The 18328-nt window shown below is 31.4% G+C and overlaps 1 protein-coding gene across 2 annotated transcripts in view; it reads left to right on the forward strand.

The window, feature by feature from the left end:
• LOC143241858 (WD repeat-containing protein 17-like) overlaps nt 1-17757 on the forward strand; it is a 29465-nt gene extending 11708 nt beyond the window's left edge. Inside the window, exons 2-6 of one of the 2 annotated variants that reach the window (XM_076485134.1) lie at nt 8334-8435; nt 10764-10865; nt 12253-12354; nt 14026-14191; nt 15396-17757. In XM_076485134.1, coding sequence (XP_076341249.1) covers nt 8353-8435; nt 10764-10865; nt 12253-12354; nt 14026-14191; nt 15396-15413 — 471 coding nt within the window. In that variant the 5' untranslated portion in view covers nt 8334-8352 and the 3' untranslated portion in view covers nt 15414-17757. The remainder of the gene's footprint in view (nt 1-8333; nt 8436-10763; nt 10866-12252; nt 12355-14025; nt 14192-15395) is intronic. The other variant, XM_076485135.1, reaches the window with a different exon arrangement.
• The last annotated feature ends 571 nt before the right edge of the window (nt 17758-18328 follow it).

Raw genomic sequence — 18328 nt, forward strand, 5'->3', positions numbered from 1 at the left:
TTAAATTAATGCTGTCCTTGTAACTGGTGTTCTATTGTGTATATATGTGTTAACGGTTTCTCTAAATTAATGCTGTCCTTGTAACTGGTGTTCTATTGTGTATATATGTGTTAAAGGTTTCTCTAAGTTAAAGCTGTCCTTGTAACTGGTGTCCTTTTGTGTATATATGTGTTAAAGGTTTCTTTAAATAAATGCTGTCCTTGTAATTGGTGTTCTTTTGTGTATATATGTGTTAAAGGTTTCTCTAAATTAATGCTGTCCTTGTAACTGGTGTTCTATTGTGTATATATGTGTTAAAGGTTTCTCTAAATTAAAGCTGTCCTTGTAACTGGTGTTCTATTGTGTATATATGTGTTAAAGGTTTCTTTAAATAAATGCTGTCCTTGTAATTGGTGTTTCTTTTGTGTATATATGTGTTAAAGGTTTCTCTAAATTAAAGCTGTCCTTGTAACTGGTGTTCTATTGTGTATATATGTGTTAAAGGTTTCTCTAAATTAAAGCTGTCCTTGTAACTGGTGTTCTATTGTGTATATATGTGTTAAAGGTTTCTCTAAATTAATGCTGTCCTTGTAACTGGTGTTCTATTGTGTATATATGTGTTAAAGGTTTCTTTAAATTAATGCTGTCCTTGTAACTGGTGTTCTATTGTGTATATATGTGTTAAAGGTTTCTCTAAATTAATGCTGTCCTTGTAACTGGTGTTCTTTTGTGTATATATGTGTTACAGGTTTCTTTAAATTAATGTTATCCTTGTAACTGGTGTTCTATTGTGTATATATGTGTTAAAGGTTTCTTTAAATTAATGCTGTCCTTGTAACTGGTGTTCTATTGTGTATATATGTGTTAAAGGTTTCTCTAAATTAATGCTGTCCTTGTAACTGGTGTTCTATTGTGTATATATGTGTTAAAGGTTTCTTTAAATTAATGCTGTCCTTGTAACTGGTGTTCTATTGTGTATATATGTGTTACAGGTTTCTTTAAATTAATGTTATCCTTGTAACTGGTGTTCTATTGTGTATATATGTGTTAAAGGTTTCTCTAAATTAAAGCTGTCCTTGTAACTGGTGTCCTTTTGTGTATATATGTATTAAAGGTTTCTCTAAATTAAAGCTGTCCTTGTAACTGGTGTCCTTTTGTGTATATATGTGTTAAAGGTTTCTCTAAATTAAAGCTGTCCTTGTAACTGGTGTTCTATTGTGTATATATGTGTTAAAGGTTTCTCTACATTAAAGCTGTCCTTGTAACTGGTGTCCTTTTGTGTATATATGTGTTAAAGGTTTCTTTAAAGAAATGCTGTCCTTGTAATTGGTGTTCTATTGTGTATATATGTGTTAAAGGTTTCTTTAAATTAATGCTGTCCTTGTAATTGGTGTTCTTTTGTGTATATATGTGTTAAAGGTTTCTCTAAATTAAATCTGTCCTTGTAACTGGTGTTCTATTGTGTATATATGTGTTAAAGGTTTCTTTAAATTAAAGCTGTCCTTGTAACTGGTGTTCTATTGTGTATATATGTGTTAAAGGTTTCTCTAAATTAATGCTGTCCTTGTAACTGGTGTTCTATTGTGTATATATGTGTTAAAGGTTTCTTTAAATAAATGCTGTCCTTGTAATTGGTGTTCTTTTGTGTATATATGTGTTAAAGGTTTCTCTAAATTAATGCTGTCCTTGTAACTGGTGTTCTATTGTGTATATATGTGTTAAAGGTTTCTCTAAATTAAAGCTGTCCTTGTAACTGGTGTTCTATTGTGTATATATGTGTTAAAGGTTTCTTTAAATTAATGTTATCCTTGTAACTGGTGTTCTATTGTGTATATATGTGTTAAAGGTTTCTCTAAATTAATGCTGTCCTTGTAACTGGTGTTCTATTGTGTATATATGTGTTAAAGGTTTCTTTAAATTAATGCTGTCCTTGTAACTGGTGTTCTATTGTGTATATATGTGTTACAGGTTTCTTTAAATTAATGTTATCCTTGTAACTGGTGTTCTATTGTGTATATATGTGTTAAAGGTTTCTCTAAATTAAAGCTGTCCTTGTAACTGGTGTCCTTTTGTGTATATATGTATTAAAGGTTTCTCTAAATTAAAGCTGTCCTTGTAACTGGTGTCCTTTTGTGTATATATGTGTTAAAGGTTTCTCTAAATTAAAGCTGTCCTTGTAACTGGTGTCCTTTTGTGTATATATGTGTTACAGGTTTCTTTAAATTAATGCTGTCCTTGTAACTGGTGTTCTATTGTGTATATATGTGTTAAAGGTTTCTCTAAATTAATGCTGTCCTTGTAACTGGTGTTTTATTGTGTATATATGTGTTAAAGGTTTCTCTACGTTAAAGCTGTCCTTGTAACTGGTGTCCTTTTGTGTATATATGTGTTAAAGGTTTCTTTAAATAAATGCTTTCCTTGTAATTGGTGTTCTATTGTGTATATATGTGTTAAAGGTTTCTTTAAATAAATGCTGTCCTTGTAATTGGTGTTCTTTTGTGTATATATGTGTTAAAGGTTTCTCTAAATTAAAGCTGTCCTTGTAACTGGTGTCCTTTTGTGTATATATGTGTTAAAGGTTTCTTTAAATTAATGTTATCCTTGTAACTGGTGTTCTATTGTGTATATATGTGTTAAAGGTTTCTTTAAATTAATGTTATCCTTGTAACTGGTGTTCTATTGTGTATATATGTGTTAAAGGTTTCTCTAAATTAATGCTGTCCTTGTAACTGGTGTTCTATTGTGTATATATGTGTTAAAGGTTTCTTTAAATTAATGCTGTCCTTGTAACTGGTGTTCTATTGTGTATATATGTGTTACAGGTTTCTTTAAATTAATGTTATCCTTGTAACTGGTGTTCTATTGTGTATATATGTGTTAAAGGTTTCTCTAAATTAAAGCTGTCCTTGTAACTGGTGTCCTTTTGTGTATATATGTGTTAAAGGTTTCTCTAAATTAAAGCTGTCCTTGTAACTGGTGTCCTTTTGTGTATATATGTGTTAAAGGTTTCTCTAAATTAAAGCTGTCCTTGTAACTGGTGTCCTTTTGTGTATATATGTGTTACAGGTTTCTTTAAATTAATGCTGTCCTTGTAACTGGTGTTCTATTGTGTATATATGTGTTAAAGGTTTCTCTAAATTAATGCTGTCCTTGTAACTGGTGTTTTATTGTGTATATATGTGTTAAAGGTTTCTCTACGTTAAAGCTGTCCTTGTAACTGGTGTCCTTTTGTGTATATATGTGTTAAAGGTTTCTTTAAATAAATGCTGTCCTTGTAATTGGTGTTCTATTGTGTATATATGTGTTAAAGGTTTCTTTAAATAAATGCTGTCCTTGTAATTAGTGTTCTTTTGTGTATATATGTGTTAAAGGTTTCTCTAAATTAAAGCTGTCCTTGTAACTGGTGTTCTATTGTGTATATATGTGTTAAAGGTTTCTCTAAATTAAAGCTGTCCTTGTAACTGGTGTTCTATTGTGTATATATGTGTTAAAGGTTTCTCTAAATTAATGCTGTCCTTGTAACTGGTGTTCTATTGTGTATATATGTGTTAAAGGTTTCTTTAAATTAATGCTGTCCTTGTAACTGGTGTTCTATTGTGTATATATGTGTTAAAGGTTTCTCTAAATTAATGCTGTCCTTGTAACTGGTGTTCTATTGTGTATATATGTGTTAAAGGTTTCTCTAAATTAAAGCTGTCCTTGTAACTGGTGTTCTATTGTGTATATATGTGTTAAAGGTTTCTTTAAATAAATGCTGTCCTTGTAATTGGTGTTTTTTTGTGTATATATGTGTTAAAGGTTTCTCTAAATTAATGCTGTCCTTGTAACTGGTGTTCTATTGTGTATATATGTGTTAAAGGTTTCTCTAAATTAAAGCTGTCCTTGTAACTGGTGTTCTATTGTGTATATATGTGTTAAAGGTTTCTTTAAATAAATGCTATCTTTGTAACTGGTGTTCTATTGTGTATATATGTGTTAAAGGTTTCTCTAAATTAAAGCTGTTCTTGTAACTGGTGTTCTATTGTGTATATATGTGTTAAAGGTTTCTTTGAATTAAAGCTGTCCTAGTAACTGGTGTTCTATTGTGTATATATGTGTTAAAGGTTTCTCTAAATTAATGCTGTCCTTGTAACTGGTGTTCTATTGTGTATATATGTGTTAAAGGTTTCTTTAAATTAAAGCTGTCCTTGTAACTGGTGTTCTGTTGTGTATATATGTGTTAAAGGTTTCTTTAAATAAATGCTGTCCTTGTAACTGGTATTCTATTGTGTATATATGTGTTAAAGGTTTCTCTACGTTAAAGCTGTCCTTGTAACTGGTGTCCTTTTGTGTATATATGTGTTAAAGGTTTCTTTAAAGAAATGCTGTCCTTGTAATTGGTGTTCTATTGTGTATATATGTGTTAAAGGTTTCTTTAAATTAATGCTGTCCTTGTAATTGGTGTTCTTTTGTGGATATATGTGTTAAAGGTTTCTCTAAATTAAATCTGTCCTTGTAACTGGTGTTCTATTGTGTATATATGTGTTAAAGGTTTCTTTAAATTAAAGCTGTCCTTGTAACTGGTGTTCTATTGTGTATATATGTGTTAAAGGTTTCTCTAAATTAATGCTGTCCTTGTAACTGGTGTTCTATTGTGTATATATGTGTTAAAGGTTTCTTTAAATAAATGCTGTCCTTGTAAGTGGTGTTCTTTTGTGTATATATGTGTTAAAGGTTTCTCTAAATTAATGCTGTCCTTGTAACTGGTGTTCTATTGTGTATATATGTGTTAAAGGTTTCTTTAAATTAATGTTATCCTTGTAACTGGTGTTCTATTGTGTATATATGTGTTAAAGGTTTCTTTAAATTAATGTTATCCTTGTAACTGGTGTTCTATTGTGTATATATGTGTTAAAGGTTTCTCTAAATTAATGCTGTCCTTGTAACTGGTGTTCTATTGTGTATATATGTGTTAAAGGTTTCTTTAAATTAATGCTGTCCTTGTAACTGGTGTTCTATTGTGTATATATGTGTTACAGGTTTCTTTAAATTAATGTTATCCTTGTAACTGGTGTTCTATTGTGTATATATGTGTTAAAGGTTTCTCTAAATTAAAGCTGTCCTTGTAACTGGTGTCCTTTTGTGTATATATGTATTAAAGGTTTCTCTAAATTAAAGCTGTCCTTGTAACTGGTGTCCTTTTGTGTATATATGTGTTAAAGGTTTCTCTAAATTAAAGCTGTCCTTGTAACTGGTGTCCTTTTGTGTATATATGTGTTAAAGGTTTCTTTAAATTAATGCTGTCCTTGTAACTGGTGTTCTATTGTGTATATATGTGTTAAAGGTTTCTCTAAATTAATGCTGTCCTTGTAACTGGTGTTTTATTGTGTATATATGTGTTAAAGGTTTCTCTACGTTAAAGCTGTCCTTGTAACTGGTGTCCTTTTTGTGTATATATGTGTTAAAGGTTTCTTTAAATAAATGCTGTCCTTGTAATTGGTGTTCTATTGTGTATATATGTGTTAAAGGTTTCTTTAAATAAATGCTGTCCTTGTAATTGGTGTTCTTTTGTGTATATATGTGTTAAAGGTTTCTCTAAATTAAAGCTGTCCTTGTAACTGGTGTTCTATTGTGTATATATGTGTTAAAGGTTTCTCTAAATTAAAGCTGTCCTTGTAACTGGTTTCTATTGTGTATATATGTGTTAAAGGTTTCTCTAAATTAATGCTGTCCTTGTAACTGGTGTTCTATTGTGTATATATGTGTTAAAGGTTTCTTTAAATTAATGCTGTCCTTGTAACTGGTGTTCTATTGTGTATATATGTGTTAAAGGTTTCTCTAAATTAATGCTGTCCTTGTAACTGGTGTTCTATTGTGTATATATGTGTTAAAGGTTTCTCTAAATTAAAGCTGTCCTTGTAACTGGTGTTCTATTGTGTATATATGTGTTAAAGGTTTCTTTAAATAAATGCTGTCCTTGTAATTGGTGTTTTTTTGTGTATATATGTGTTAAAGGTTTCTCTAAATTAATGCTGTCCTTGTAACTGGTGTTCTATTGTGTATATATGTGTTAAAGGTTTCTCTAAATTAAAGCTGTCCTTGTAACTGGTGTTCTATTGTGTATATATGTGTTAAAGGTTTCTTTAAATAAATGCTATCTTTGTAACTGGTGTTCTATTGTGTATATATGTGTTAAAGGTTTCTCTAAATTAAAGCTGTCCTTGTAACTGGTGTTCTATTGTGTATATATGTGTTAAAGGTTTCTTTAAATTAAAGCTGTCCTTGTAACTGGTGTTCTATTGTGTATATATGTGTTAAAGGTTTCTCTAAATTAATGCTGTCCTTGTAACTGGTGTTCTATTGTGTATATATGTGTTAAAGGTTTCTCTAAATTAAAGCTGTCCTTGTAACTGGGGTTCTATTGTGTATATATGTGTTAAAGGATTCTCTAAATTAAAGCTGTCCTTGTAACTGGTGTTCTATTGTGTATATATGTGTTAAAGGTTTCTCTAAATTAATGCTGTCCTTGTAACTGGTGTTCTATTGTGTATATATGTGTTAAAGGTTTCTCTAAATTAATGCTGTCCTTGTAACTGGTGTTCTATTGTGTATATATGTGTTAAAGGTTTCTTTAAATTAAAGCTGTCCTTGTAACTGGTGTTCTATTGTGTATATATGTGTTAAAGGTTTCTTTAAATAAATGCTGTCCTTGTAACTGGTGTTCTATTGTGTATATATGTGTTAAAGGTTTCTTTAAATTAAAGCTGTCCTTGTAACTGGTGTTCTATTGTGTATATATGTGTTAAAGGTTTCTTTAAATTAAAGCTGTCCTTGTAACTGGTGTTCTATTGTGTATATATGTGTTAAAGGTTTCTTTGAATTAAAGCTGTCCTTGTAACTGGTGTTCTATTGTGTATATATGTGTTAAAGGTTTCTCTAAATTAATGCTGTCCTTGTAACTGGTGTTCTATTGTGTATATATGTGTTAAAGGTTTCTCTAAATTAAAGCTGTTCTTGTAACTGGTGTTCTATTGTGTATATATGTGTTAAAGGTTTCTCTAAATTAATGCTGTCCTTGTAACTGGTGTTCTATTGTGTATATATGTGTTAAAGGTTTCTCTAAATTAAAGCTGTTCTTGTAACTGGTGTTCTATTGTGTATATATGTGTTAAAGGTTTCTTTGAATTAAAGCTGTCCTAGTAACTGGTGTTCTATTGTGTATATATGTGTTAAAGGTTTCTCTAAATTAATGCTGTCCTTGTAACTGGTGTTCTATTGTGTATATATGTGTTAAAGGTTTCTCTAAATTAAAGCTGTCCTTGTAACTGGGGTTCTATTGTGTATATATGTGTTAAAGGATTCTCTAAATTAAAGCTGTCCTTATAACTGGTGTTCTATTGTGTATATATGTGTTAAAGGTTTCTCTAAATTAATGCTGTCCTTGTAACTGGTGTTCTATTGTGTATATATGTGTTAAAGGTTTCTCTAAATTAATGCTGTCCTTGTAACTGGTGTTCTATTGTGTATATATGTGTTAAAGGTTTCTTTAAATTAAAGCTGTCCTTGTAACTGGTGTTCTATTGTGTATATATGTGTTAAAGGTTTCTTTAAATTAATGCTGTCCTTGTAACTGGTGTTCTATTGTGTATATATGTGTTAAAGGTTTCTTTGAATTAAAGCTGTCCTTGTAACTGGTATTCTATTGTGTATATATGTGTTAAAGGTTTCTTTAAATAAATGCTGTCCTTGTAACTGGTGTTCTATTGTGTATATATGTGTTAAAGGTTTCTTTGAATTAAAGCTGTCCTTGTAACTGGTATTCTATTGTGTATATATGTGTTAACTGTTTTTTTAGCCATGTTGACCACTGAAAATTTTCTGTATTTATGTAACATATTTATTTTATTTTTCACCAAAGGTAAAATTGAATAGAACCTTTGATGTAGTGGCCACGCATTTCTTGATTGGCCATACATTCTGCTATGGACCACAGTTTTGCCTATTTAAAGCTCACCAGTAGAGCTTGGTAAGCTCACCAGTAGAGCTAAGAAATGCCATTAACCCTCTTTTACCGGTGAAATGTACAGCAGAAGGTATAGTGATTGAAGTAATGCATTGGGCCTTTAGGCAACAGATTGTCTTTTCAATTTTAACTCTGGTGAAACAGAAATCTTTAACATAATTAATTTGTTGATCTGCTGTGTAATATCAAATAATAAATTTGGTGATAACATTATTTACATACTCAAATTAGGTTACTACATGTACTTATGACATCATATATATTTTTTTAATTTGTTTAGCACTTAGAGACTCAGTTTTATCAAAGTTGGAAAAATTTAATTTTGTGATATTTTTCTTAAAATAATTATTAGATCAGTTGTCTCAATCACCATGGAAACTGAGTCAAGTGTGGAATGTCCTGCAGCTGTTGGGATCTGTTCAAGTCAGGTTCTACAGGAAGTCAGTAATGAAAGGTGTTGTTATTTGAAGCCTTCAGCTGATGCTATTACAAACCAGTTGTTATGGTTCATGTCTGAAATGATAAAAATTTATGTGCGAAATTAAAGAAGAAACTTAATTGTTTTAAATAAATCTTTATTCAAACCATTTCTATACTTTATATGTTATGGCTGTTTTTCTAGTCATGTGTCTAGTGCTGGTTTTCCTATCTTACCCATAGTGTCATTCCTGATTTTTGAAAATTCTAAGATATTAAAATAGTGCAGGATTGATGTGTATTAGCACTATATAACTTTACCATTGAATGGGACTGATGTGTATTAGTACTAAAAACTTTACCATTGAATGGGATTGATGTGTATTAGTATTATATAACTTTATCATTGAATGGGACTGATGTGTATTAGTATTATATAACTTTATCATTGAATGGGACTGATGTATTAGTACCTTTACCATTGAATGGGATTGATGTGTATTAGTACTATATAACTTTACCATTCATGGGATTGAGGTATGGTCTTGCACCTAGTGTTACTATGTGTTATTGTTCTTCTAGTGCATATATGGTCTTGTACCTAATGTTACTGTGTGTTGTTGTTGTTCTAGTACAGGTATTGTCTTGTACCTACTATTACTGTGTGTTGTTGTTCTTCTAATACAGGTATGGTCTTGTACCTAATGCTACTATGTGTTGTTGTTCTTCTAGTACAGGTATGGTCTTGTACCTAATGCTACTATGTGTTACTGTTCTTCTAGTACAGGTATGGTCTTGTACCTAATGCTACTATGTATTACTGTTCTTCTAGTACAGGTATGGTCTTGTACCTAATGCTACTGTGTGTTGTTCTTCTAGTACAGGTATGGTCTTGTACCTAATGCTACTATGTGTTACTGTTCTTCTAGTACAGGTATGGTCTTGTACCTAATGCTGCTGTGTGTTGTTGTTCTTCTAGTACAGGTATGGTCTTGTACCTAATGCTGCTGTGTGTTGTTGTTCTTCTAGTACAGGTATGGTCTTGTACCTAATGCTACTATGTGTTACTGTTCTTCTAGTACAGGTATGGTCTTGTACCTAATGCTGCTATGTGTTACTGTTCTTCTAGTACAGGTATGGTCTTGTACCTAATGCTACTGTGTGTTGTTCTTCTAGTACAGGTATGGTCTTGTACCTAATGCTGCTGTGTGTTGTTGTTCTTCTAGTACAGGTATGGTCTTGTACCTAATGCTACTATGTGTTACTGTTCTTCTAGTACAGGTATGATCTTGTACCTAATGCTACTATGTGTTACTGTTCTTCTAGTACAGGTATGGTCTTGTACCTAATGCTACTATGTGTTACTGTTCTTCTAGTACAGGTATGGTCTTGTACCTAATGTTACTATGTGTTACTGTTCTTCTAGTACAGGTATGGTCTTGTACCTAATGCTGCTTTGTGTTACTGTTCTTCTAGTACAGGTATGGTCTTGTACCTAATGCTACTATGTGTTACTGTTCTTCTAGTACAGGTATGGTCTTGTACCTAATGCTACTATGTGTTACTGTTCTTCTAGTACAGGTATGGTCTTGTACCTAATGCTACTGTGTGTTGTTCTTCTAGTACAGGTATGATCTTGTACCTAATGCTACTATGTGTTACTGTTCTTCTAGTACAGGTATGGTCTTGTACCTAATGCTACTATGTGTTACTGTTCTTCTAGTACAGGTATGGTCTTGTACCTAATGCTACTGTGTGTTGTTCTTCTAGTACAGGTATGATCTTGTACCTAATGCTACTATGTGTTACTGTTCTTCTAGTACAGGTATGGTCTTGTACCTAATGCTGCTATGTGTTACTGTTCTTCTAGTACAGGTATGGTCTTGTACCTAATGCTACTATGTGTTACTGTTCTTCTAGTACAGGTATGGTCTTGTACCTAATGCTGCTATGTGTTACTGTTCTTCTAGTACAGGTATGGTCTTGTACCTAATGCTACTATGTGTTACTGTTCTTCTAGTACAGGTATGGTCTTGTACCTAATGCTACTATGTGTTACTGTTCTTCTAGTACAGGTATGGTCTTGTACCTAATGCTACTGTGTGTTGTTGTTCTTCTAGTACAGGTATGGTCTTGTACCTAATGCTACTGTGTGTTATTCTTCTAGTACAGGTATGGTCTTGTACCTAATGTTACTATGTGTTACTGTTCTTCTAGTACAGGTGTGGTCTTGTACCTAATGCTACTATGTGTTACTGTTCTTCTAGTACAGGTGTGGTCTTTTACCTAACGTTACTATGTTGTTGTTTTTTTAGTACAGGTATGGTCTTGTACCTAATGTTACTGTGTTTTTCTTTTGCTACAGGTTGAAACAGGAATTGCTAGTGTTAAGTGCATATCTCGGAGCTCACAGGGCCGTCTTGTGTAAATATACACCAGTTGTTCCTTATCTTTTAAAACATGCAAGGTATATCAAACTGGAGTTAATCTAAACACTTTAGCTAATATGTACGAAAACTTTTCTCTGGATTGGACTTGCTTACTATATAACGTTTATATTATAAGAATTGTGTTTTATTCAAGATTAATTTGTATAAAACCATCATGATTAAAGTAGAATGAAATTACTTATTATTGTATGTTTTGATTATGTGTAAAAAATTACAGTAAGAACTCTGCTTAAATAACAATAAACTGTTAATGTACCTTTCTTTTAAATTAATTAAATATAGGAACAGCTGTAGTTATGCCACAGAACATTTCTTTACAGAACCTTTCTTTTAAATTAATTAAATATAGGAACAGCTGTAGCTATGCTACAGAACATTTCTTTACAGAACCTTTCTTTTAAATTAAAAATATAGGAACAGCTGTAGCTATGCCACAGAACATTTCTTTACATCATCCTTACCCTTTTGATTTTATGTGCAGTTTTATAAAGAAACTGTCACGTAACTACAAATGCCTTTACATAACTTTGTCTTTAGTCTCTTAATCATAAATACAAAATTTTTAAGAACACCACTAGACATAGTACAACAAAATGCTATTATAAATATTTCTTTGAATTCTTTTGAATATACTGTATAGGTTTAAAAATAACTGTAGAAACATAGCAAGATCAAATATTATAGATATATATAAGAATTTTGTTAAGAGTTGTTTATGAATGGTGTGTATTTGTTAATTGTAATGTTCCACTTATTGCTATAGTAGTTATGTAAGCGATTAAACTTCTGATTGAATTTTAGTTTTAATGAAATGTGTACAATCTTAAGCACAAAAGTTAGAGTGTAATTTATTAAAACTAAAATTCAGTCAGAGGTTTAATGTGATAGCATTATTCTTAACAGTTGTAACAGGAAATATTTTTATTACAATTGTTAAGAATAATGCAGTCACATTTGATGCCTTGTCTCACTACGTTTATGAAAGCTAGGACTGATGTTTTAAATTTACAATAGGTTTTAATTACTTTTCAGAATTTCCATATTTTAAAGGTAGAAGTAATGATATTCCAATTAATATAAAATCATTAAGACTTTATTTGTTTTATTTTTATTACTAAAAGCTTGGATGGTTAAAACATCCTTGAATTGCATAGCAATCAAAAACAAAGATACATTTTATGGTCAGAAACCCACTTTTGAGAATATAAAATTTTCGAGACAGCTTGACTGGGGAACAAAGAAAATTTTATTATAAATGTACAACATTTCAACAAGAATAAGTCATCATCAGGTTCAAGTAGTTTACAGGAACATATATACAATATGGAACTGTAACCTTATTCTCCATATTTATTTTATGAAAATTAATAAATGTTGATGATGTCTTCTGTCTGCTCTTATCAGGGATTTATTGAAGCCATCTTTAAAATTAGACATTCCACTAACAAAAGACACCATCACGTCTGAGCTGAATGCTTGGACAGCTCTTGAAAAAAGTGACTTTGGGTAAGTGTGTCAAACATTCTAAGTCATCATTTCTTACCTAAAAGATAAGACCTGCTAATTTATGTTGAATAACAGCAGTCAATGTGTTATTTGTCATTAAAGACCACTTTGAGAACTACCATTTCGAAGTAAGGTTGTTACTGTGGACCACCAACAAAATAATTATAAAAATAAAAACATGACCTCTAAGCTGGATCATTTCCAGGGGGGTGGGGTCTGATGAAAACCTATTACTTGTTTAAACCGGATCATTTTCAAAGGAGGAGTCTGACGAAAACCTATTGCTTAAACCGGATCACTTCCAAAGGGAGGGGTCTGACAAAAACCTATTATTTGCTTAAACCATATCACTTCCAAAGGGGGGAGGGGGGTCTGATGAGAACCTATTACTTGCTTAAACTGGATCACTTCCAAAGGAAGGGTCTGACAAAAACCTATTATTTGCTTAAACCAGATCAATTCCAAAGGGGGGTCTGATGAGAACCTGTTACTTGCTTAAAGCATTCAGTCATGTTTTGTTCTTTTAAATTTTCACATCAGTAAACTCTCTAAATCAGTTCCCAGTTTCTGAATAAAAATTATCTTACAGTTACGATTGATTTAATAAAACTACAGATGATGTTAAAAAAAGTGAATATATTGTATTTTCCTTATAAAAATGTTTTTCAGCATAACATATTTCTTTAATTTAAAATGTTTTTTTGCTCTTGGAGGTAATCACTGTATTCAAATTATTTAACCTCGAATGTTTCACTACTTTTGTTTTTATCTCTTCCTCAAACTGTGTAGAATAAATGTGCAAAGAGTTACTTTTGTATAAAGTTATTATAGAATGTAAGACTTCTAAACTTGAATAGGAAATTTCAAATTAAGATAAGTCATCTGGAATCTTCTAATTTCAATAGATGAACACAGAATCAGTTCTATTGACATTAAAATTCTACCAGTTAATGTAAGACGATAGTGTGTTTGCAGTCAAGAGATTCATGAATGAGTGTAGCAGAGTTCAAGAAGGATGAGGTTTAGGTTCTGTACATTCACAGTGTTGATGTAATAAATAGACATGAAGACAGATATTCTGAAAAAATTAAATGTAAAACTGATGTAAAGTTGTCATGTAATATTCTAGTTGTTTCAGTTCAGAAAACTTTGTATCAGTAATATTATTTTATCATTTGTTGTTCATTAGATATAAAAATACATATACCCATTAAAACTTACTGAGTTGTTCAAAGTAATTTCGTCTAATGACATCAAAGTGGACGACAACCATATTTATTAAATGTTACGATTCTTAAAAAACAAACATTAAGTTCTTTGTAAATAAACTGTTATCATTTAAACTTGTTATAAATATTTCACTTACACATTAAAACTCTGTCTCTGAAGTTTTATTTTTAAAGCTTGTTACATAACTATAGGTGATGGATTAAGTTTTTTAAAATTCTCTTAAATGATTCACTACTGTCAAAGTTTTCAAAGTCACACATCAAGCAGACATGCTAAGCTTGTGCCATTAACAAAGTTAACTTTGTAGTCGGTTGTTGAATTGGTAGGTGTAATGAAATATTTCATTTTAAGATTTTTTCTACATATAGTCTTGTTGCTCTTCTCTTTCCCATAAGGTTTGTTTGTTAAGCACAGAATTTAATACGTTTCTTGATTCCATAGACATGAAGTTACTCAGAATGCAAGAAATACATATAACAAAATGATGGAACGGTTAGATGCCACATCAGAACTTTTACCTGATATTGGAGAAACCCTTGTGACCGGATCTCACCTACCACGTCACTCAGATCATCACAGATCTCTTCTCTCAGGAACTGTCATACAGGTATGTAAAACAAACTTCCTCCAGAAAGACACGAGGAATTTATCTGTCATGTAGCATTTCCATCCTAGTTCAACTGCGATTATACATTGTAATTTGTTTCTGTAAATTTGGTGTCCAGCCTCCAAAGTGTTGTGGACCATCATGAAAATAGTATTTAATTTGTGAGATATAATGGATTCTCATGTATCTGGTACTTTACAAGAATTCCACAAAAGTATCTTAATTCCCTCTTTTGCTGCTCTGTTGAGGAATTGTTAGTTTGGGACTATTCCACATTGCTGCTTGGCTTACTTTTTTGTGTACCAGTCACTCAAGGAAGTGGTAGTTATGGATTACTCCTCAAAACTTCTTACTTTTTCAAGTGCTGGTCACCCAATGAATTTAGTAGTGTCACACAAAATTGATTTATTTTATAAATGTGTTGGCTTCCTTAAGGTTACTGTTTACTAGATATATCAGGCTTTCTCTTTCTGCATATCATTCATGTTCTGAGCAGTAGACATAACTTGAGCTGTAAATACTTTAGCCATCTTATAGATGTATATCCTGCTTAAGGTGACTAATACTGTGGGATGAACTGTAGTTTAATTTATTATATCTGTTATGTTATAGTATGTTGTGTTCCACTTCTCTCTTATACATGTGAGAAAAAGATTAAAATGAACAATATATAGTTGTCAAAACATGTATGTATAAAGTATAACAATGGTTTTATTTAAGCCCTCTAGCTAAGGGCTACTATTCAAGTATTTGTTTTAATTCATTATCTCTGGGTAGAATGCCCCCCCTTCCCCCATTAGTACATCTTGTTGGATAAAGCGTGAAGGGTGGTTTTGAAAACTTTCATGTACCATAATATGTGTACCAGTGCTGACACATTTAACTAGCATAATTTTGGGAGATGCATCCTGTATCTTAATCAGTGATACTCTGCTGTACACTTGACAAGATCTGGTATGTTATCTATAAATACTGGTTTTATTTTGTTACATGTTGTCTTTGTTTGTACAGGATAGGTGAATAGTTGCAGCCCTGAAAGATTGAGAACAGAATGTTATGGTATAATAAAAATCATGCAGAATTAAACTGTCTTAAAATGTTTACTTATATAAATTTCATTTTATTCTTAAATTTTAGTTATTTTATTTTTGCACAAGTTCTAATGAAATTGTACCAATTTATATTTTGTATATTTCCTCAACAGGGGCCAGTTTTTTCTTAGAAGATGGAACCTCTGCTCTTTCTTTAAATGATGCTTTAATGTGGGCTAAAGTCAATCCTTTTCACCACTTGGTAGTGGTCAATTAATTATCCCATTTTGAGACAATTTATAACGCATATTTTTTATTTGATTTTAGTAGCCAAATAGTTCATTCTGGGTGAGTGTGGTTTAGCTTATTTCAAATTAATATGCAATGCTTAATTTTTGACTTAAAAACTGGTGGATATTAAATAAGTGAGAACATGTTGATGTTATTGGAATGACTTATTTTTCTGAACAGGGATGAGGGTGATTTATCTTCTTGTAGGGAATTTTAAAATTACTATTACCTGCCAGCTGCATTGAAAGTGTGAAAGTTGAAACCAATGTTGGATAATGGTAGTAAAACAACCACATGCTTATCTTCTCAAGATAGTTGCTATCCTGGTGTGTTATGCTTGGTTTACCTTCTGCAGGCCAAAATACTCCCATGTTGCTATATTTGAATATTTACTATGAAGGATAAGACAGGTATGAATGCATGTGGGATATTCATTTAGGTTTGATTCTGGGTTGGAAATGTAGAGAGGAAAAAAAATATCTAAACACCCCTGGATTTGTTACTTCAGTTAGTAACTTTATGTTAAGTATCTTTTTTATAATGTGACAAAGGACAGAGTTCACTACTTGATACACAAAAGAGGAAACTTAGAGATTAGGAAACACTGAATGAGGGAATTATTTTACAATAAAAATGTGCTGTTTTGTTTAGAAGGTTTGTATTTTTTTCGTGTTGTAACACATTTCTTCATGATCACATATATAAACAAATACACAGTACTACTCACATGATACTCAGCTGTATTATGTGTCACCAGGGTCTTACCAAATATTCCAGCCCCACTTGTATAATTTTTGGCTCATTTGAAACCCATGCAAGTTATAGGGGTAAAAGATCTGGTAACCATTATTGTAACACTAATAGCTTGTAAGGTTGAAAGTTAGGGTTGATTCAGAAAGGCTGGTGTGATATCCACATGTGAAAATAGTAAACTTTACAGCTGGAAAAGTTTAGCAATTAAACTGATCTTTGAAAGATGGATATTAAATATTCTAGTTACTGTTTTGAGTTTCAGTTACAATTGTGTATAAAACATTTTAACAACGTAGTTAAACTTTCAGGTGTTGGTAATATTAGTAAGAATTTATAACAAAGTAGTGTGGTTTTACTAATGTCAGTGTGTTTAATAAAAATATATTACTTAAGGTAAGGTGAGAGCAATCAGATATCCTTCGCATTTTTTAACCTGTATCATCACCTCTGTTTTAATTGCTAATTTTTTGCCATGTTATCAGTTTGTCAACAAGCTTGGAGTTATACAGTAGAACCTGATACAGTTGTTGGTCTGCTAATGTCTTTAGGATTTGACTGTATCTTATTGTAATTAGTGTTACAGTTACATTCTCTTTAGCCTGAAGCTGTTCTCAGTATACATAGCATACAACTTTAGTTTGTCTAGTGCTTTGGTATTATATCTGTGTAAACATACTTATATCACAGAAAACAAAAGTTAACATTGTAGCAATGGTTTCTATCCCCATGTTTTTGAGTGTTAGACATCTATACAAGGAAAGCACAATGTTTAACAATAACTACTGTGACTCAAACATTTATGTGAGTTCTTTTACATGAATCATCCTGTTATGATGTGTGAAAGGCCATGTATACACACATAATTTATTTTAATCACCAAACTTTGAAAACAGCTCAACTAGTAATATACAACAATTCAATTTACATAATAACATTGCACTAGCATTTACAGATATAAAAACTTTGTTTTTAAATAACTTTAATTTTCTCTATTTTACCAGTTTACAAAGTAAAATTTTAAAGAGAACAAAAACTGTTCAACTTCCACATTGTTTTGTAACCATTTATCTCTCACTTTAATAATACAGAAAAACTTTGTTCATTGCACATGACTTGCAGATGTGGGGGCTCAGACTGAGTAATACTTACATTTCTCTTCTGGTACATACAAGAACTTGGGCCCTCTTAAATTTCCAGTTTCTCGCACTTGGTAAAGAATGTCTTGAAAACAGTTTCTTTATTACAAACCAGTGAAGAAATGTAACTTTTACTCTTTGACAAAGAGATGAAAACTACTACGTTTACTAATAAACTTCTAATAGCAAGCTCCCACTTTCTAATCTCTTGATAGGTAGGAAGTTTTTCATATCTATAAAAGTGATTCTTTTTCACTTCATTGTTTTATCTTAGCCTTTAACATTGTTATAAATCACAAAACTTGTATTTTTAGCCTGATACAATAAAAGAAATAAAAGTTTCTGTTTAAAACCAGTCTTTGTTAAAGTGTTTGGTTTAAATGTCCAACTCCAACGATGGAAAACGTGAGCATTACATACAAAGTGAAGTGAAACTATCTGTCCATTCATCCAAACTGATAGGTGATGATAATTACAATAGCAATAAACAATTATTATATTCTCAGCGTACATACAAAGACACAGCAAGGAGGTTGCCTACGTAGGTTACGAAGTCTAAAGGTGGTTACCTGCAAATAAAAACAATCAAATACATAACTTAACCACTTCAGGTCACTTATCATTCTTAATACAAATAAGCAGGAAGTTTTTAGTTTAGTATCAAGAACACATTGGTCAGCAAAAGATAGATGAACACAGTTAACGTTTTTTAAAGACAGAAAACTGCAAGGGTTAAGATGGCCATATTAAGTACTACAGATATCACGTCACAGGTTAAAATAGCCATATTTAATATTATATATAGCATACTAAAAGTATTTACATGAAGGGTTCTATTGGCACAGGTTTGTAAATGACTAAAATATATATATTTTTATGATTGTTGGCTTTTATATTTCATACATCATTGGCTAAATTACAAAGGG

Source organism: Tachypleus tridentatus, unplaced genomic scaffold (assembly GCF_004210375.1).
Source record: "Tachypleus tridentatus isolate NWPU-2018 unplaced genomic scaffold, ASM421037v1 Hic_cluster_1, whole genome shotgun sequence".
Taxonomy (NCBI): Eukaryota; Metazoa; Arthropoda; class Merostomata; order Xiphosura; family Limulidae; genus Tachypleus; species Tachypleus tridentatus.